The following is a 20,157-nucleotide window of genomic DNA, read 5'->3' as shown; positions in this document are numbered from 1 at the left end:
GTAGGGGTGAAAATATTCCCCTAAGAAATGGGACACCACTACTACACCGTTACACGTCATTATACGTCATCGCTAGCGCCTACGTCACAGGAGATGCGCCGATCTTTATCACAAACTTCCAAGATGCCGTCGTCAGCTGTAGTCATCTCAGTTGCGTGGGTTACAGCTATTTATTTGCATTTGTCTTCTGAAGTTCGCAGAAAACAACGGAGATGACGATATCTTCGACGCCTATGTATTTTTGGACTTCAGGAAACGTTGCTCGTTGTCAGCGCGGAAACGAATGAGCCTCCGGGTTTCCTCAGGTGTCCCTGTTTGATAAAGAACATCCAAGACTGGTTGATCATGTTGCAAAAAACATGAAACTGTAAGCACTGTTCGTTTATATCGTGTTCACATATAACCACAAGAAAACAATGCATTCATAGCAGACGTACGGTAAAAGACAAGCCAATTCCCTGCCGCAATTACATTCACCAGTTATCAGACATGAAAATATGTTGCGGGACTATCGTTAGCGAAATTCAGCGATTTTTTTGTAAACGTTTCTTTGAAGAACATGACCGTAAATATGAACACAAGATTGAATGTAACATAAAGCAAATACCTACCCCAACCCTCCAACCAAAAGAGATTTGAGACAACCCTACCCATTCACGTGAACGCGCAAAACAGAGGGGTAGGGGAAGTGAAGGGGTAGATTTGGGATTAGGCCTTAATCTCTCTAAACCCCACCGTTCTGAGAGTCTACTCTGCTCTGATTGGTCAGATGACCCAGTCTGTTGGTATTGGTCTACTCTGCTCTGATTAGTCAGATGACCCAGTCTGTTGTGATTGGTCTACTCTGCTCTGATTGGTCAGATGGCTCAGTCTGTTTTGATTGGTCTACTCTGTTCTGATTGGTCAGATGGCCCAGTCTGTTGTGATTGGTCTACTCTGCTCTGATTGGTCAGATGGCCCAGTCTGTTGTGATTGGTCTACTCTGCTCTGATTGGTCAGATGGCCCAGTCTGTTGTGATTGGTCTACTCTGCTCTGATTGGTCAGATGGCCCAGTCTGTTGTGATTGGTCTACTCTGCTCTGATTGGTCAGATGGCTCAGTCTGTTGTGATTGGTCTACTCTGCTCTGATTGGTCAGTTGGCCCAGTCTGTTGTGATTGGTCTACTCTGCTCTCATTAGTCAGATGGCCCAGTCTGTTGTGATTGGTCTACTCTGCTCTGATTGGTCAGATGACCCAGTCTGTTGTGATTGGTCTACTCTGCTCTGATTGGTCAGATGACCCAGTCTTCTTGACATGTCGACAACACAAACCAAACTCTTCCGGTCTCAGCTACAACTACAGTGTTTGCGGGGTGAAGTAGACGATGTTCACAGGCAACGAAGACCATATATGCTGGCAATGGCATTATGCAAATTTGTTACAAACCTTGTTCAGCGGAAAGTTAGCCTGAAATTACTGATGACTCTTCAGGCACTTCAGAATCAGTTCTTTCTTTTCGGAGACAATAACTCCATTTATCTGCACTTTGATCTATGAAACTTTTAGACCTTTTACATTCACAAACAGCTATATAATACACTACATGAAAAATAGTATAGAAAAAGCATATTAGGGGCACTTTAATCACTGAATCATGTGATCAAAGTCTATTTTAAAATAAAAATGCATGTGTGTCTTTTTCTGCAGACTATTGGAGAACATTTTACAAGAAAATACTATTTCAGTCGTTCTACTTCAAAGTTTCACATGTGTTACTTGCCATTTCTTTGTAATTATTTGTTAATTCACTAACAATTTCTGAGTGAAAATTGCTTCAAAGTTTTTTTCTTCAGTTTTTGTGTGTCTAAGCTGCAAAATGAGCCAAACAAATAAGAATAAAACCAGCAACAAATGTCATCCAACTAAACATTTTAAATATTTCCAAGATTGGGAGCTCATTATTGAAAAAGATGTAAAGTCCTAAAGAGTAAACTTACAGTGATTCTGGTCATGTTAATGAGAGAGACGTTTGCTGTCTTTTGCTAGTGGTTTCATCAAAAACAGTTTCATCTTGCTCTGTTGAAAGAAATGATAAACCAATTACTTGACTTATCACTGGCGGCAAAAAAACAACATAAAACATATAATATTACATAATATGGATGTCTTGAACATGGTTACTATGGTAACATCTCAGTTAGACCCTAATGAGCGGCGCCCTCGGTTCATGAGTTTGAGCTCCGCCCACAGCTGATGTCACAGTGTCTTAATTAATAATAACATTTAAAAACAAGAAGTAACAGTGGGACAGCAAACAATCAGTCTTTCATAAACTTTATCAGTATTTCATTTTATTAACGTTTTATCAACATCACCAGTTCAGTTATTTTAGATTGAAAATATTGTTTTTGGCACAAAGCACAAGGATACTGACTGCAAATAATATGTACTTGTTATAGGTATATGTACTTGTTAAAGGTCCCTATTAGCTATTTTTGTACGTACTTGTAACATGCAATCCCAAAATAAGGCCAAAAGACACAATAAAAAAATAAAAAAATAATAATTTCCAAGATTTGGAGCTCATTGTAAAAAAATTAAATGTAATTAATATTTACAGTGAAGCTAGACATGTTAATGAAAAAGACATCTGCCATCTTTCATTAGCAGTGTAAAATAAAATTAAATAAAAATAAAAATGAATAAAAGTAAAGTAAAATAAAATATATGTATATAAAATATATATATACTGTATATATATATTTATTTTTTTCCCCAAGATTTGGAGCTCATCATTAAAAAAGAAAATGTCACGTAAAAGGACATTTAAATAAATTTAAAAAATGAAGTGTTAAGTGAACAAGTGTCCTTATACTGCATTTCAGTTGAGTTAATATCATGAACATGCAGTAAAGATCATTCTGAGGAACTGTATGTGCACTGGGGTCTTTGGTTAAAGAAAGTGTGAAATGGTCAGGGTCTGGGGAAAAGGGAACCGATCAATCATATGAGGACAGGCACTGATCCATTTATATCTCTCTGAGTAAGCAAAAACCACCACACACACACACAAACACAACCCTAGAGACACATAAACTAAACAAACACAAAGACCCTCTAAACAATGCAAACACATGCACATAATTAAACACAACACACATTTATGCATGCTCAAACACACACTCACAAACACTGGAGTTTTTGAAAGGCACCTCTAAATGTTCAAATCGATTGGTCGACTCAAGGTCGTCATGGCGATTACCTCAGCCAAATTCAGCCGAGTGAAAGAAGTGGACGTTAGGAGAGCGAGAGGATTGGGTCAATTACTGTTCATGGACCGAACAAGGTCCAAGTCGCCTGTGATGAACAATCAGAAAAATGACCAAACATCTAAATACGTCATTCTTAATGAACTCTAACTTCGGCCAATAAGCAACCTAACAATGTCCTAAAACCACATAAACCAGTACAGGATATAAATGTAACCCACCAGTCAGAACACCTGAGGAACTTCATAGTAAAATGACTTACTTTTTAAAATAATCAAAATTTCTAATCTGATATAAAAACCTAGTTAATATGTTACACTCGTTCTTCTCTGTCTCTTTCTTATTCTCTAGGCATTTCCCCCAAACCTCTTGCCTTCCTCTCTCTTTTGCCCTCTGTCTTTTCAGAAGAACAATGCATCTGTGGTGCATAAATTATTTTAACTTTGCAGCCCCCGGGGCTCTACATCCCATAATTATAAGTCTGTTTAGCATGGTAACCACGGTGATGCCAACACTTCCCCTGGCTCCCTCTGATTCGCTCTATGGCATAACAGTGATCGCACTTTCCAATTCCTCTACGGGTTTTGTGCATAAACAGATCCAAATCTAAGTTGTTATTCTTTCAAATCTTAAATCTTACAGCTAATCACCTTAAGCTAATTAAAACAATATGGTTCCCCATAAACAAATACATTTACCAGTGTTATTGAGACCATTCAGATACTATTCTTTTATTTTAATTTCAGTTAAAGGTTTTGTCTTTTTTTTTTTTTAAGTTTCTTTAAAAAAAATGTCTATATAGTTTTTACTCATTTTTATTTCAGTTTTAGTTATTTTAGTACAAGTTTTGTACAAAACTAAATTAAAATGAGAAAAGCTTTCTTGGCAACAAGCTGAAATAAAATAATTTCAAGTTTTTTTTATAATTATATTTTATTTTTATTTCAGTTAATGTTTTATGGTTTTAATTTGAACTAAACTATAATAAAATAAATAATAAAAAATATATAAAAATAAATATTTACTACAAAAGCAGGAGGGTAAGGATTACTCTATAGAAAAAAGTATATCTATGACATGCAGACATTAGACTGCCTGAATCTGCTCACCGGAGCATCCATCAGCCTCCATGATAACAAACTCAATAAAGATGTCAAATTATGGACAAAACAGCTCATATTTCAGTACTGACCCTTTTAAGTCTCTTGAGTTCACACGGGTCAACAGCAAATCCTGACATCCCATTAAAACGAGACAAAACACTCAGTAAGGATATTAGCAAAGCTCCATCATGCCTCATAAATATTGACATGAGAATTGAAAACACAGTTATTGTGAGCCAAAAGAGAGGAGATCAGCTCCTTGGTTTGATGATGTGGACTAAAATCTGCTGACGTAAAACACTGTGAGGACTTTAATAAGCTTTAAACAGAAATAAGCCTCTGTATTCCCTTTCCCTTTAAGTTTATTCAAGTGTTGTATTAGTGTAATAGTATAGACGAATCTACTCCATCTGTGTTTTGATCATCGTTCTCAATCTGATCTTTGACAAAAATGTGATTTTTGTTTAAAATGTTGCCTTTCTTAACGAAACTTACCGACATTCAAGTGTTGATAAAAAAGGATGCAAGAAGCTAATAAAATGTTTTTAAAATGAGTTAAAGTACATTTAAAGGTATTAAAAAATAATATCTACATTTGAACATAGTAGTATACTGCAAGTGCAAAAATAATATATAAATAGTAAACTATAAGTATAATGTTATGTTCACTTAAAGAAAACTTACAAGTATACTTGGAGTGTAAACTACATGTACTACTAGTAGTTTACTGAGAGTACACTTCAGTGTGTACTTTCATAAACTAAAAAATGTACTAGTATAAAAATAGTAAACTACTAGTCTACTTATAAGTTCACTTGTAGATGCATTACATATGAGAAACCTTGTTGTGTACTTAAAGTTTACTACTGTTACACTTATAGTACACTTATACTTTTATATACTAAAAGTGGGCCAATTTAGTCCCAAGCAGAATTGAAATAGTACACTTACAAGTTTACTACAAGTGCACATTGATATTAGTATACTTACTACATAAAGTATACTTAAAAATATACTTGAACATTACTTAAGTATACTTCATAAAATGAACTTGAAGTATTTTTCGTAAGGGTTAGGCTACCTTACGATGCTAGTCGATGCTGATGTTTCAAATGGTTGAGCACAAAAAAAGTTTTGGTCAAAAATAAAACTAAATAGACTAGTGCTGCATGAGTCTGGGGAAAATCTAATATCTAATTGTGATAAAAAAAAAACTGTGCTTGTTTGTAGGGCTGCACAATTTGGTCCAAAATTTTACAACTACAGTTTTTAAGAAAAACAATATACTACTACTAAAAATAATTTACAATTCTCGTGTGTAAAACAGTGGTGTACTCTGATGTAACAAGTATTGGTTTTCGGTCAGCCTGTGTTCTCTGTCATTAGTTCATTAGTTTGTTCCTTTGATTAAAGCGTAACTCTCGCCAAAATGCAACCTTTTTGGGTCTTTTTGTTAATCTACCCAAGGCAAACTTTCGTTTAAAAGCATAATTAGGATGGAAACGCCACTTTTAAGTTTGACCGTATTTTCGTGTTAGGTTAAAATGCCTTTTGAATGGTAGCATCAAAAATCGCTATTTTTAAAACACTAAGAAGGCTCGACACAACATGAAACTTTGCTGGAAGTATCACCAGGGGCTCTACACATGAACTCCAGCATTGAGAACATTGGGTCTCATTCATGAAACACGAGCAGAACGAATTTTTGTGTAAATCGTGTGTAAAGTGGTTCTGGCGTAAATTTTTGGATTCATTAACCCTCTGGGGTCTGGGGTGTTTTTGGGGTCCTTGAGATGTTCTGACATGCCCTGACATTTGTGCTTTTTTCAGTTGCTTATAAACATACTAATGGCAAAGGTGTAAATTCACTCTATATAGCACAAACAGGGCTACCATAATATGTGAGCCACATGTATGTACATGTTTTCATTTTTGAGAGAATAATGTTTATGCATGGTTATCGAAAAAACTAAAAATTAAAGTTTCTGAAATAAGGCCACAAAACACATACTAAATATGTGGCAATAAGACTTTTGACTAATGGATGTCGTCGCCTAGAGTTTTTTCTTCAAAATGATGTGAAAATCATCCTGCCTAATCATTCACATAAAACGATACATTGATTTAAGTTTTGTGAAACACTTTTAGTTTGGAAAGCCAATATGCGGATGGGGCGTAAACGCTCCAACAGCATCATGCATATTTAGTACTTCACACCTGATGAGACAATGTCCCTGCATACTTAATGAGCCATTCATTCAGGTGTGTCACCTATAGCTAACTTAAAATGTTCGTATTTTCCAAATGTTAGTTGGTACGAAAGAAATCTACACCTGCTCCCAGCCACGCGTAAATAGTGCGTTTAACATCCGAACGTTTTGCTCATTAATAAGGCTGCATTTTAATTCACCTTAATCGGGTACATATTTACACAGCATTTTGAAAAAATATTATATATAGTAATTACATAGGTTTTTTCTTTTTGCTTTTATTATGAGAGCCAGTAATAGCATCTGCAAACGGAACACAAGTCCGCAAGTCACAAGTGTTGCAGTCAAGCTTCATGTCGAACCATTTTCTTTTCACTTCTGGGACTGTTCGATTAACAGATGAAACTCCATTAACTGCATCTGTAATATGCTGCCAAACTTCTTTTTTTTAGGACCTGATATATATGTACGCTTGAAAATAAAATGTGGCGTTTTGAATGAACTTCTGATAATAAAACTTCAATTTCTGCATCTGAGAAATTTCTCTTTTTCTTTCGCTTTCGTTTGGTGTCAAAATATGATGCCCATATATAGTTGTCAGTCGGATTTAATGGGCGGGATTTATGGTAATTGAGAATGAGCGTGCACGCGCGTCCCATTTACGACTGATTGGAATTCATTAACACTAGAGATGTGACGGTGATAATATTCTCCCACCGGTTAATCGACTTGTGACAACACCGGTATTACCGGTTTCATCGTGGGGGTGGGGGGTGTTAGAGTGATGTTTTTTTTTTTTTTTACATGGCGTCAATTCATCATTCGTATTGAGTTTGATTGACATGCGATCTGACCAATCAAATTCCACAATTTTTGTGCGACAAACTTCGGTGGATTTGAACTTGGCTTTAACTGAGGCAATCTGTCACGACATTAAAGAGCCAAAAAACGGTAGGCCTATTTTATTTTTGTTTGACTGACCAAATTTGAAAGTTGAGACTTTGTTTCATATTAAATATTACCTGCTCGGTCCTGTCTTTCAGCGCGTTGTCCGTGTCCTCTATTTTTCACTGCTTGAGATTATGTTGAGAACAATAACGCCCTATTTGAGTGTATAGGGCGCGATTTCGGATCCAACCACAGTGTTTGAATGGTGGGTTCGTTATTATTCATGAAAAACGCATGTTATTATTTCAGCACTTCGCGAATGGACAGTGACTCTTAAGTATCACGAATGCGTTCTCGCGCATTCATGTTAAGTGCATTTTTTGGAAACGCGCGTGGAACTGCGGCGTGTGACGAGCGTAACCTTGCACATAGAGAACGCTCTTAAGATCCAAGATACATCGTTATCGGGAAACCCGGCCCTGGTCTCCGCACTAGCCTAACTGAAAACTATGAAAGCCGTGTGGCCAACCGGTAAAAAAAAAACTAAAAGAAAAAAATACATTAAAGAAACTATTCCCTCTGATTTTGTTTCATTAATAAAGTTTGACTAATCGCAGCAGTCTCACATTCGTTTAGAGCTCGTGTGAATTGCACGTATAAAATGAAGTTAACGAACAACCTCGTTCCATCAGGAAACGCCACATGAATTTCACTGCGCTTTATGAAGAGTTTTTATTTTGCGTGAAGAAGCCGTTCGCCGGAGATGTGTTAAAAGATTCATTCATGCACACAAGAGAGTGTATTCATGATTATTAGGCTACCGGTATACTAATTCTCCTGGCGCCGGGTCTGAGTGAGTAATTTACTCTCTTACCTTTGTTCTTTGATTAACATTAATGACACTCCATCTGACACGCGTCCCATTTTCTCACAAATCTCTACATTCATTTATGATATTATTTAAATCATTTGCTCTTATGAGAACACTCGACAAAACGGACATTTTGGCATAATTTGTGTGTGTTATGTTTTGTTCAAGGCCGAAAAGAGAACTCGATACTGACGCGCGTCTTTTCCGTGTGTGCGTGTGTGTGTAATAGGCAGGATTTACAGCGCGGTCTCTTGTTTTGTTGCGCTTGAATGGTTGAGCGTGATCATACAACGCTAGTCAACTGGTAAATAAATAAAGTAAAGAACTGGTGACAGAAAATACGGATACTGCGTAATTGCTTTAAAAAATTTTTTTTTTTTTTTTTTTGCGGTGCTGCGGGTGGGCAAGTGATGCAACCGGTGTTGCGACTGAACACCGTGTAACACCGGTAACACCGACTATCGCGCCAAGCCTAATTAACACACACACACACATTTCACTATCACATCTGACGTTTACGAAGTATTTGTGAATCAGGAGAAGAGTTTTCGGGAAGGTCTCTTTACGCGCAAATCACTCACATATTTACTCGTATATTTACGAATGTTTCATGAATGAGACCCATTGTTTGTGTACACAGAGTTTACTAAAGAAAGATTTTGAACAACTCACTGTAGCTGTGTCCGCCGGCATTTTGACAGTCAAAAATAGTCGATCTCCGTAACAGGGAGGGGAGTAAAGATGGAAAGCTCCTAAAGCTTAGTTCAATATAAATTCACAGATAATTTGTTGTTTTGTCGTTAGTGAAAATCAATATTGACCTTGTATTTGAAAAAGGATCCTCATATAAGAAGCAATACTAAAATTCAGAGTCAGTTCATTCACATTCGGAAATCGACTATTTTTGACTGTCAAAATGCCGGCGGACACACAGCTACAGTGAATTGTTCAAAATCTTTCTTTGTAGTAAACTCTGTGTACACAAACTAGGGGTTGCACGACTACTGATTTCTGCTAGTCGATTTCTTATCAAAACAATACTCGAGTTACTCGACTACTCGTCGTTCATGCTACTGTAAATGAAATAGCTAGATCTTATCAATAAACATTTATTAATTCATAGCCTAATGCAACAATTACATAAGTAAACTCTCAAAACATTATAATTATGACATTTCATTTTTAAATTTTCATGTACAAGTCTAAAGCCAAATAAATAGCCGTTCTTGCCTTTCATTTCAGACGTCTGCTTCTAGGGGCCGTTCACATATCGCGTCTTTTCCGCGCTCAAGGTCGTTATTTCAAATGTAGGCGCGCGGCCATGGTGCGCTAGTTTTTCCAGGCGGGTTTTTCCTTCTCATCTCCAGAAATATATCTAGTAGTAAAGCTAATGCAAGGGCTAGAAATAAATGAATCCTTTGCTGAATGATACTTCCTCGTCGTCATCATGGAGAGCGCAGTTTGGTTGCATAGCGACGACAGACGCCGCGGGAGCGCAAGCGCTTGTAGGAGACAGCGGCACGGCCACGCGCGCTTTCCACACGTTTTTAGACGCAATATGTGAACGGCCTCTTGCAGAGTTTGCCAATTACAATATTTTTGTCATCCTTGATGAAATACTTCCACACATCTGACGCGTGGTGTCTGTTGGTGACGTTCGACATTTTTAATTCATTTATGGTTAATGGACGCTCGAGTAGTCGATTGTTTCCGACAGCGTCGAATAGTGGTTGAAGTAGTCGATCTATCGACTACTCGACTAGTCTATGCAAGCCCTAACACAAACAATGTTCTCAATGCTGGAGTTCATGTGTAGAGCCCCTGGTGATACTTCCAGCAAAGTTTCATGTTGTGTCGAGCCTTCTTAGTGTTTTAAAAATAGCGATCATAGTCGTAGATCATTTTGATGCTATCATAGTCGTGCCCCAAACACTCCCATTCAAAAGGCATTTTAACCTAAAACGAAAATACGGTCAAACTTAAAAGTGGCGTTTCCATTCAAATTATGCTTTTAAACGAAGTTTGCCTCGGGTAGATTAACAAAAAGAGCCTAGATTGCATTTTGATGAGAGTTACCCTTTAATTATTCCTTTCACCTGTTGTTCAGTTCATTATCTCATTAGTTCATCTATATATTTAATCCCTGAGTGTTCCTTCGTTTTTTGTCCTGTGTCTCGATGCATGGATGTGTTTCTTCTCTGTATTCCTGTGGTTAATTATTAAAGACTGTTTTCCTCATAAATCTTCATCTAGCGCTCTATTTACACAGGCACTTGTGATATCTGAAACACTCACTGTGTTATATTGTGATTTCGTGCAGACCTAATATACTGTAAAAAATAACATAATGGGCAAGTATAATTACTATTTCGCAGATTTAGGGTTAATGATTTAGACCTGCCCTCATCTATATGTTTTAAACTGTCTGTGCGCCAGACTTGAATGACGTCTAACTGATCAGATGTTGGGCTCTTCTGAGGCAGTGAGCAACCATCCAGAAGACTCCAGCAAACACATAACAGTGTGTTGACAGCCACTCAGAGCATCTTATCCACCGTACTGCAACGCACTGGGCCATTCACAACATCCCAGCATCGAAGCTAGAATGCACCACTCACATATTCTTTCTAAAATGTAAAATCTCTTTCATGTTCTCTTGCTCAAACGCACAGTACACGCTGCACGAGGCCAGAATGTCAATGTCGAGATGTTTGAATAGCGCTGTGTCACGTCCTGAGTCAACACTTCATCTGCGAATCCACATCCACAGTCCTGAACAAAAGAGTGTGTATGTATCTGTGTGTGTGAGTGTGTGTTACACTTTGGTTGAGATGGGAGTCCCAAAAGTTCAGGCAAGACATTGCAGGTCACGCACTAAAGCCCAAGATTCTCACCTGCATAAAATACTGATTTATATACGGCATTCTAGTCTTGCTGCATTGGAGTCTGCAATCCTGCTTTTTGTCAATCTTCTAATGTGTGTGTGAGAGAAAGAGAGAGAGAGATGAACAGAGTTAGGCCACAGTGGGGTGTGCTTGTGAAGGGTATACCTTCATGAAGGTCTGCCAAACAGGCCACACACACACACACACACACACACACACACACACACACAGCCAAACTTTCCACATTAATCATCAGCTTTCACTCTCTGCATTTAACAGGAAAAAACTAATTAATTCAATTGTATAATTGTAGTTATTTTAGTGCAGCCATCCATCCGTCCACCCGTCTATTCATCCATCCATCCATCCATCCATCCGTCCACCCGTCCACCCATCCATCCATCCATCCATCCATCCATCCATCCATCCGTTCACCCGTCCATCCATCCAGCCATCCATCATCCATCCATCCATCCGTCCACCCATCCATCCATCCATCCATCCATCCATCCATCCATCCATCCATCCATCCGTCCACCCGTCCGTCCATCCATCCATCCATCCATCCATCCATCTATCTATCTGTCCACCCATCTATTATTCCATCCATCCATCCATCCATCCATCCATCCGTCTATCTATCTAGCTATCTATCTATCTATCTATTCACCATCTATTCATCCATCCATCCATCAATCCATCTATCTATCTTTCCTTCCATCCATCCATCCATCTATCTATCTTTCCTTCCATCCATCCGTCCATCAATCTATCTATCTGTCCATCCATCTATTATTCCATCCATCCATCCGTCTATCTATCTATCTATCTATCTATCTATCTATCTATCTGTCCACCGTCTATTCATCCATCCATCCTTCTGTCCACCCGTCTATTCATCCATCCATCCATCCATCCATCTATCCACCGTCTATTAATCCATCCATCCTTCTGTCCACCCGTCTATTCATCCATCCATCCTTCTGTCCACCCATCTATTCAACCATCCATCCGTCCACCCGTCTATTCATCCATCCACCGTCTATTAATCCATCCATCCATCTATCCATCAATCCATCTATCTATCTTTCCTTCCATCCATCCGTCCATCTATCTATCTTTCCTTCCATCCATCCGTCCATCAATCTATCTGTCCATCCATCTATTATTCCATCCATCCATTCGTCTATCTATCTATCTATCTATCTATCTATCTATCTATCTATCTATCTATCTATCCATCCTTCTGTCCACCCGTCTATTCATCCATCCATCCTTCTGTCCACCCATCTATTCAACCATCCATCCGTCCACCCGTCTATTCATCCATCCACCGTCTATTAATCCATCCATCCATCTATCCATCAATCCATCTATCTATCTTTCCTTCCATCCATCCGTCCATCTATCTATCTTTCCTTCCATCCATCCGTCCATCAATCTATCTGTCCATCCATCTATTATTCCATCCATCCATTCGTCTATCTATCTATCTATCTATCTATCTATCTATCTATCTATCTATCTATCTATCTATCTATCTACCTACCCATCCTTCTGTCCACCCGTCTATTCATCCATCCATCCTTCTGTCCACCCGTCTATTCATCCATCCATCCATCCATCCGTCCATCCGTCTATTCATCCATCCGTCTATTCATCCATCCATCCACCCACCCATCCATCCATCAATCCATCTATCTATCTTTCCTTTCATCCATCCATCCATCTATCTATCTTTCCTTCCATCCATCCATCCATCTATCTTTCCTTCCATCCACCCACCCATCCATCCATCAATCCATCTATCTATCTTTCCTTTCATCCATCCATCCATCTATCTATCTTTCCTTCCATCCATCCATCCGTCCATCTATCTATCTATCTCCAAACACTGTCAACTTAGCACTTTATGTCTATGGTTCACAAGGCTTGTGCAACCTTCAAACCGCAAACATCTCTTCAAACTGCTCAAGTCAAACTACATACAGTTGGAATTCAATATAACAAATAAAAAAGCACTCAGAAGACTTCTCTTAACTGTTTTTCAGACTGATGCCACTCTAGGTCAGTCTAAAAACAGGTCTCTCGTTCATTAGATGGATGTTTATTCATGCCAAAAACAATGAACGTCTGGACCAAAATTAACACAACGTCATGACTAAAGTGCCATTTCCTCCTCATCTCATGAATCTATGAATTAGCCCAGCATGTGTGTGTGTTTTTTCTGGTTGAGTGGATGAGTGTGTTGTGGGCGTGTGAATGACGCCAAGCGTACGGATCGAAACAGGCTGCGTCTGGATGAAAAGCGCATGTGTAAATGACTTCTAAAGCTTCCTACGCTGAACACAAACAGACGCCAGTGCAGGGGAGGATTTTGTTCTTTTCTTCCTCTTTTGAAGGGCTCCAAACTCATAAAGAGGAGGTTCATCCAAGAAATCTGTCATAGTTTACTCACCCTGATGCCGTTCCAGAACCACATGACGTTCTTCCTCCTGTGGAGCACATAAGGGGATGCAGAATATCAGTCGTGTTTTTCCCAAAAGAAAAATGATCTGGAACAGTATACACATTACGTGGAGATCTACCCAATTCAACCATTAGTGTGGAAAAGTCCCAAATCATGCTGTTCGTCATCACTGTTGATTCATTTTCTTTTTTATAGGTCACAAGCAGTTTGTGACCTTTAAGTACGTCACAGATAAGGAAGTTTCATAAGCTCTTGCCCGACTTCACTGATCACAATCCCTAATCTATGGCTTATTAAGACATGATATGTCAACATTGTGACAGGTGCCAGTGGATTACGCACTTCCTCTGATTCATCCAGCAGACGTGCCAAGCAGACGGTCAACCCGAGCAAAGTTCGGCAGACGGTGACGCCATCACAGAGATGGGATAATGGAGTTTCCTTCTCCCCCGTTTAATTGAAGATGGATAATCCCGTTTGTGTTTCAAGTCAAACCATTCAGATGAGGATTAATTGGAAATCATTTATAAATGACATCGCTTTCCCTTCCGGAGCAATCATTGGCTTCTAATGTACAGCAATGTTTTATAAACAGCTTTTTTAGCAGTAATAGATAGGCTGGGTATAAGTCAGCTTTGAGAGAGTGAGTGAGAGAGAGAGAGAGAGAGAGAGAGAGAGAGAGAGAGAGAGAGAGAGAGAGAGAGAGATGCGGAAATCTTTCCGTTGAGACACAGCAAGGACAAACTATCGATCTGATCCGCACTCCTGTCAACGCAGACCGTCCAGAGCAGACTCACACCAACTCTCTCTTTCTCTCTGTTCTGCTCTCTTTAACATCACACATACTTGAGAAATTCATATATTGGGATATTAACAAACTACAAATTTCTACAAGAAGTATTCTAGAAGTATAAAGGTGAATCTCACTAAACAAGCTTATTTTAGGATCATTAAGACATTTAGGATCATTTTTAGCATTATGACATTGAACACACCTCCACAGTTATCATATGAAAAACTAAACAAAACAACAACAAATAATAATAAAATATAGTATAGTTATGAATTTATATATTTATTTTATGACAATTTAAAATAAGAATTCAAAATTGAGAATTAAGGGAATTACAAAATCTACAAAAATATCCAGATGTATAAAACTGGAATCTTAGGGAACATTTGATTAATATCATTAAAATAACATCACAATACAAATATATATATATATATATATATATATATATATATACATACTGTATATTAACTGTCCTAAAATTGACTATTTTCTTTAACCATTTCTGTCAGTCACTGTCCGTGGGTCTGAGTCAGGCTGGCCGGGCTGAACTACTGTCTGTTTTGAAGGGTTGAAAATGAACAGTCCCATTGCTTTTTAAGCAATAATGCATGACTTTGCATTAACGGGAGTAAACTAGAGGACTGACGTAAATCATTCGACCTGTTGGCCTTAACGGGAACTCAGAAATACTGTATTTGCATATCAGAACACACAGTGACCCCAAAAAGTCTGGACCCTTAAACCGCACATATTCATTGCACAAATAACTAAGTTTCAAAGCAAGTGTCTGTACGTGCATGGGTCTCAAATGCTGTAGGATCCTTCAAATTCTTCATCATTTTTGCTCAATGTCTTTCAGTCAACTGGTGTTTTGGTGAGTGGATGTATGAAGTCAGTTCACGCAGGTGTCTTATGAACTATCAACATGTTCCACTAACAACAAACAACCCAAAATGTCAGTATACTTTTTCCTTATTGTTTTTTTTTTTTTTTTAACATTGTAGGCTATATAGTGTTTTATCATTTCAAACCCGAAACCTTAATTTGAAAAGTGTATTTTTTTTTTTTAAAGACACACATTCTGGGGACAACTGAGTCTATAAAAAAAAACCTACTTTTTTCTTAGTGTGAAGAACACTTTAAAAATCTTTCTTTTTTTCACTATAAAGCACCTCTTGTGGGATAGAAATGTTCCATGGATGTTAAAGGTTCTTCATGGAACCATCGAGGCCAATAAAGAACCTTAGCTTACTTGTAAAGGGTATTGAGTTTGTGGTTCTTTGGAGATTTTTTTTTTCTTAAGTTGCTGTGACCTACCAGCCCTGAACACTAAACAGCAAATATTGCACTGAGTTGCTCTATCAGCATTTTTAAATGAAAGTCCAAGGGAACTAAGAGTAGCCTATCCATTAAAAAAAAGAGGACAAATGTGAACCGTCAGAGGCTTCCCCAAGCAGGGAGGTCTGCGTTAAAATGCGGATTCCCTGGTGTCTCAAGAGCGGGGCGGTTTAGTTTAGTAGAACAGCCGGGCCAGACTCAAACCCGCAGATAGTGATTGAGAGTGATGGTTAAATGGATTAGAGAGAGAGGGAGGGAGAGGGAGAGAGAGAGGTGGGAGATTTGCCATGAAGCTTTCTGCCCTTGAACACACAGGGCAAATCTGATCCAGTAAAGTAGACAGCACGCGCACTACAAGTCCATATTCTCACTTTTGGATACTTCGCACACACGCGCGCGCGCACACATACACATACACACACACACACATATACACACCCTCCTCCAGTTATTCAGCATCTCCTGCAGAAGTAGGGCACCGTCCTCCCGTGACGAACCGACAGAGTGTGCATTAAAAAAACTCTCCGGCTGGGAGGAATAATAAAAAACAAACACGGAAGAACCGCATCCTCGCTGCGGGAGGCGATGCCGTTTCGGGCGCTCGGTGAGTCCATCTCAACTACTTCAGCAACCGGATGCACGCAGCTCCCGTTTCAGAAGCGAGCCTGTCAAAGCGTCTCACTTTTGATTAATGCTTGACACCCCAAAAAGTTGTTTCTGCTCGAGTTTAAACGTAAAAGCAGCTCTCTTACCGAGTTGCACCGCGGAATGTGTTTTATTGGAGCTCCATCTCGCAGTTCCTCATCTTTACACGCGGGACGCGCGCGCGCGCGACACACCCCGTCCGCTCTGCAGAGGGAAGACGATTTAAAACTGTTATCTGATGCTAAACTACAACAGTTATCAACTTTAGTCACGTTTTGTGTCACATTACGGATGTTGGATTACCTCCAGGGTGTGTACGAGGAATATCGATGCTTGTTTGAGATGTTTTACAGTATATGGAGGAGGAGTAGCCTGTTCTGTCAGCGAGTGGAACTTGTACGTTTTTACGTGAGGCAAAGCGAAAATATAATATCTAACAGTTTTAATTACTTTTCTATACTAAATTAATCTCTGAAATGATCAGACTGGTGGTGAAGGAAGAATTAAAAACAACAGGAATGAGATTTTGCGGTTATGTACTACTCTGCACTGTTAATATGTTCAATTTGGAGGTAAAAACTGGTACTGTAGTTGTGGCTGATATTGCAATCATTACGGTAAGACTTTATCGTTATAGTGTAATTACATATTTGAGTTCTGAGTAATATTAATTAACAACATGTACTTACTAAATGGTTAGGGTAGGATTAGGGTTTGGTTGAGGGTTAGTTGCATGTAATTATGCATAATTTACTGTTATTACTATGGTAAGTACATGTAACATAACAAGGATACTGTAAAATAAAGTGTTACCATATATATACATATAATGTACATTAACCAAGTAATTGAACTATTAAATGTACAAATGACTTGCAGTTCACCAGAATCGGTCTCTCAAAAGAACATATTTAACACTAAATAAATCTAAAAACATGAACTAATCAACATTAAATGTCAATAAATACAAACTTTAAAATAAAACCTAAACAAATGTAATGCTTTGTGCAGGGAATTATTTGTATTTGTAAAATGCATTACAGAGTTGAATATAATATATATATATAACAAATTGTTGGTTAAAACATGATGTTTTCTAGGCTAACTGATCTGACTTAAACATTTCTTAATGTAGTCTGGTTAATTCAGGTTGAAATATTTTTTGACTTGAATAAAACCAGTTTATTCAATGGTTACGTTACCTGATCAAATATGTGTACATTCACTGCATTTGCAACCTCTGAAATTGATGCCATCATTATGTGCGTATCTGCACATGTGAGACCTTTCCTCACTCCTCCCTTTTCCCAATGAAAATGAAACGTAGTTCATTCAGGAAACCATTTAACATGCAATATATGGTAGTATCTGCGTGATATAATGCACATCCCTTTCTCTGCTCTTCCTTGAAGTCCTGTCTTATATAATTTCTGCCTGTTAAATGTGTGTCTGTGTGTGTGTGTACCATGCATGTATGTGAGATCAGCCATCTGTCCAGACTGGTGGCGGTTCACAGGATGACATGCAACGTCTGTTTAGGGGGGGTTTGGCAAATTAGACCATCAGCGGAAAGCATTGCTAGAAAAAACAGGCTGACATCAAGTGCTTGTGTGCGAGTGAACAAAACAGCAGTGAACTTGAGCACTAAATTGTGTGGTGTTTGCTTTCAGGACCATGGACAGCAGCCGCTGAAGTCTGGAGAATGAGATCAGGCGGATACTTCTGACTTTGGAAAGGGGGATACACACTTCATGTGTGGGACACAGACCTTCAGCACATAAATATGCTCTGTGGTGACGCAGTCCAGGAGCTGCTATGGATGTAAGTCCGAGAAGAAGCATCACACATCAGGACGGTGTCCAAACACACAGAAGTAAGACTTGCCCTCTCAGTGCAAACAATACACACAACAATAAACTTGCTTTACAAGAATTTCCCTCAACCTCATAACAACAAAACACGTGCACATTTTTTCTATATATCTGACTTTTTCCTCTTGGAGTAAATGAAAGCATGACTGTGGCGAAGTTATGGGATGTTTTAACCTGACCACCGGTGCAGCTGTTCCATGTTAACACGTCCCACCTCTGAACCCACGGTGGTCCCTTTCCCTCCGGAAACCCCCTCTCGGTCACGTGCCTGCCATGCGTGCGCGCGCGGGACTCCTCTACCTGCTGGTGCACGTGCTGGCGAGAGCCCGAGGCCAGTACGACCTGTGCAAGTCTCTCGTGAGCACGGACGAAGGCGCCATGTGGGAGCATTACGCGTGCCAACCCAAAGCCCAGTCAATGAAGGAGTACATGCGCATCCGCGTGGAGCCGCCAGGCATCACCTGTGGGAACCCGCCGGAGAGATTCTGCACGCTGGTGAGTCCAAAATGATGTTGTTAGTAATGTGGACTGGGGTAACTATGCTTAAAAATCCAGTAAATGGGATATACCACACATAACTTTTCCCATGACAGATATACACTAGCATCTTGTTTTTTGAAAAAGAACTTTATATTTTTATTCAGCAAGGATGCATTGAATTGATCAAAAGTGACAAATACATTTAACATGTTGCAAAAGATTCTATTTCAAATAAATGCTCTTCTTTTGAACTTTCTATTCATCAAAGAATCCTGCATTTTTTTAATCACGTCTTCCACAAAAATATGAAGCAGCTCAAATGCTTTCAACATTGATAATAATCAGAAATATTTCTTGAGCATCAAATCATCATATTAGAATGATTTCTGAAGGATCATGTGACACTGAAGACTGGAGTAATGATGCTGAAAATACAGCTTTGATCACAGGAATAAATTACAGTTTACTATATATTCACATAGAAAACAGTTTTTTTAAATTGTAATAATATTTCACAATATATCTGTTTTTACTGTATTTTTGATCAAATAAATGCAGCCTTGGTGAGCATAAGAGACTTCTTTCAAAAAATCTTTCTGACCTCAGACTTATGAATGGTAGTGGAGGTGTTCTGAGAAATCAATTCATTATATCAATATTACCCCAAAAACATATCAGATTGACATATTCAAAAACAACCAGAAATAGTAGACCACCCGTGCAACTTTGGCCTGCATTTGTCAACATGCCATGATAAGGGGACATACTAATTCTACTCTTGCATACTATTTAGGACAGATAGTGTGTGAAATAGGGAAGTAGAGTGTGATATAAATATACAGCATGCTAATTCCTGCTTCTCACAACCAGAAGTTCAGAGTTTACGTGTCACACGGTCAGGAGGCTTGACAGTGATGTGTTTCTTCCTGCATGCCTCTTCCGCTCATTAGCCTGACAAAGACAATTAATTAAGTGACGTAACGTTTTCCCAGTAGCCGTAACAGACTTTCCTATAAACTAGGAAGTGGGCGCTCAACACATTAAGATTACTGGTTACCAGTTGCGCTCATTCATTTGGTTAACTGCTAATGCATTGAGTTTGCACACACTGGAAAAAAAAAATTGGTGTAAAAACAATTTTCACTCAGAAAATGCTAGTAAATTTCACTATTAATGTTAAAGAAACTGTAAGTAACACATTGAATTAAATGTAAAATTCTGAAGAATTTTTTTATTATTTAAAAAATCGAAAAAATGATGTTTTACAGCGTGTTAAAGCTTTGTTTTAAAATAAAACTCTTTAAATATAATGATTATTGCCCAAAAAGTGTGCCGGGTTGACTAACTGATT

At 38.5% G+C, this 20,157-nt stretch overlaps 1 protein-coding gene and 1 long non-coding RNA gene across 3 annotated transcripts in view; one reads left to right on the top strand and one right to left on the bottom strand.

Annotated features, from left to right (window-relative positions):
* Positions 1–16,794, bottom strand: part of LOC307144518 — a 45,467-nt gene extending 28,673 nt beyond the window's left edge. Inside the window, exons 1-3 of the long non-coding RNA XR_013818777.1 lie at positions 16,759–16,794; positions 16,563–16,659; positions 13,665–13,701 (exon numbers count right to left, since the gene is read on the bottom strand). This is a non-coding gene — a long non-coding RNA (uncharacterized lncRNA). The remainder of the gene's footprint in view (positions 1–13,664; positions 13,702–16,562; positions 16,660–16,758) is intronic.
* ntng2b (netrin g2b) overlaps positions 16,110–20,157 on the top strand; it is a 64,375-nt gene continuing 60,327 nt past the window's right edge. Inside the window, exons 1-2 of one of the 2 annotated variants that reach the window (XM_079846921.1) lie at positions 16,110–16,414; positions 18,126–18,821. In XM_079846921.1, coding sequence (XP_079703047.1) covers positions 18,600–18,821 — 222 coding nt within the window. In that variant the 5' untranslated portion in view covers positions 16,110–16,414; positions 18,126–18,599. The other variant, XM_079846922.1, reaches the window with a different exon arrangement.

This window comes from Squalius cephalus, assembly GCF_949319135.1.
Source record: "Squalius cephalus genome assembly, chromosome: 17".
NCBI lineage: Eukaryota > Metazoa > Chordata > Actinopteri > Cypriniformes > Leuciscidae > Squalius > Squalius cephalus.
Note: the sequence above shows the minus strand (reverse complement) of the source record. Positions and strands in the feature narration are given on the sequence as shown.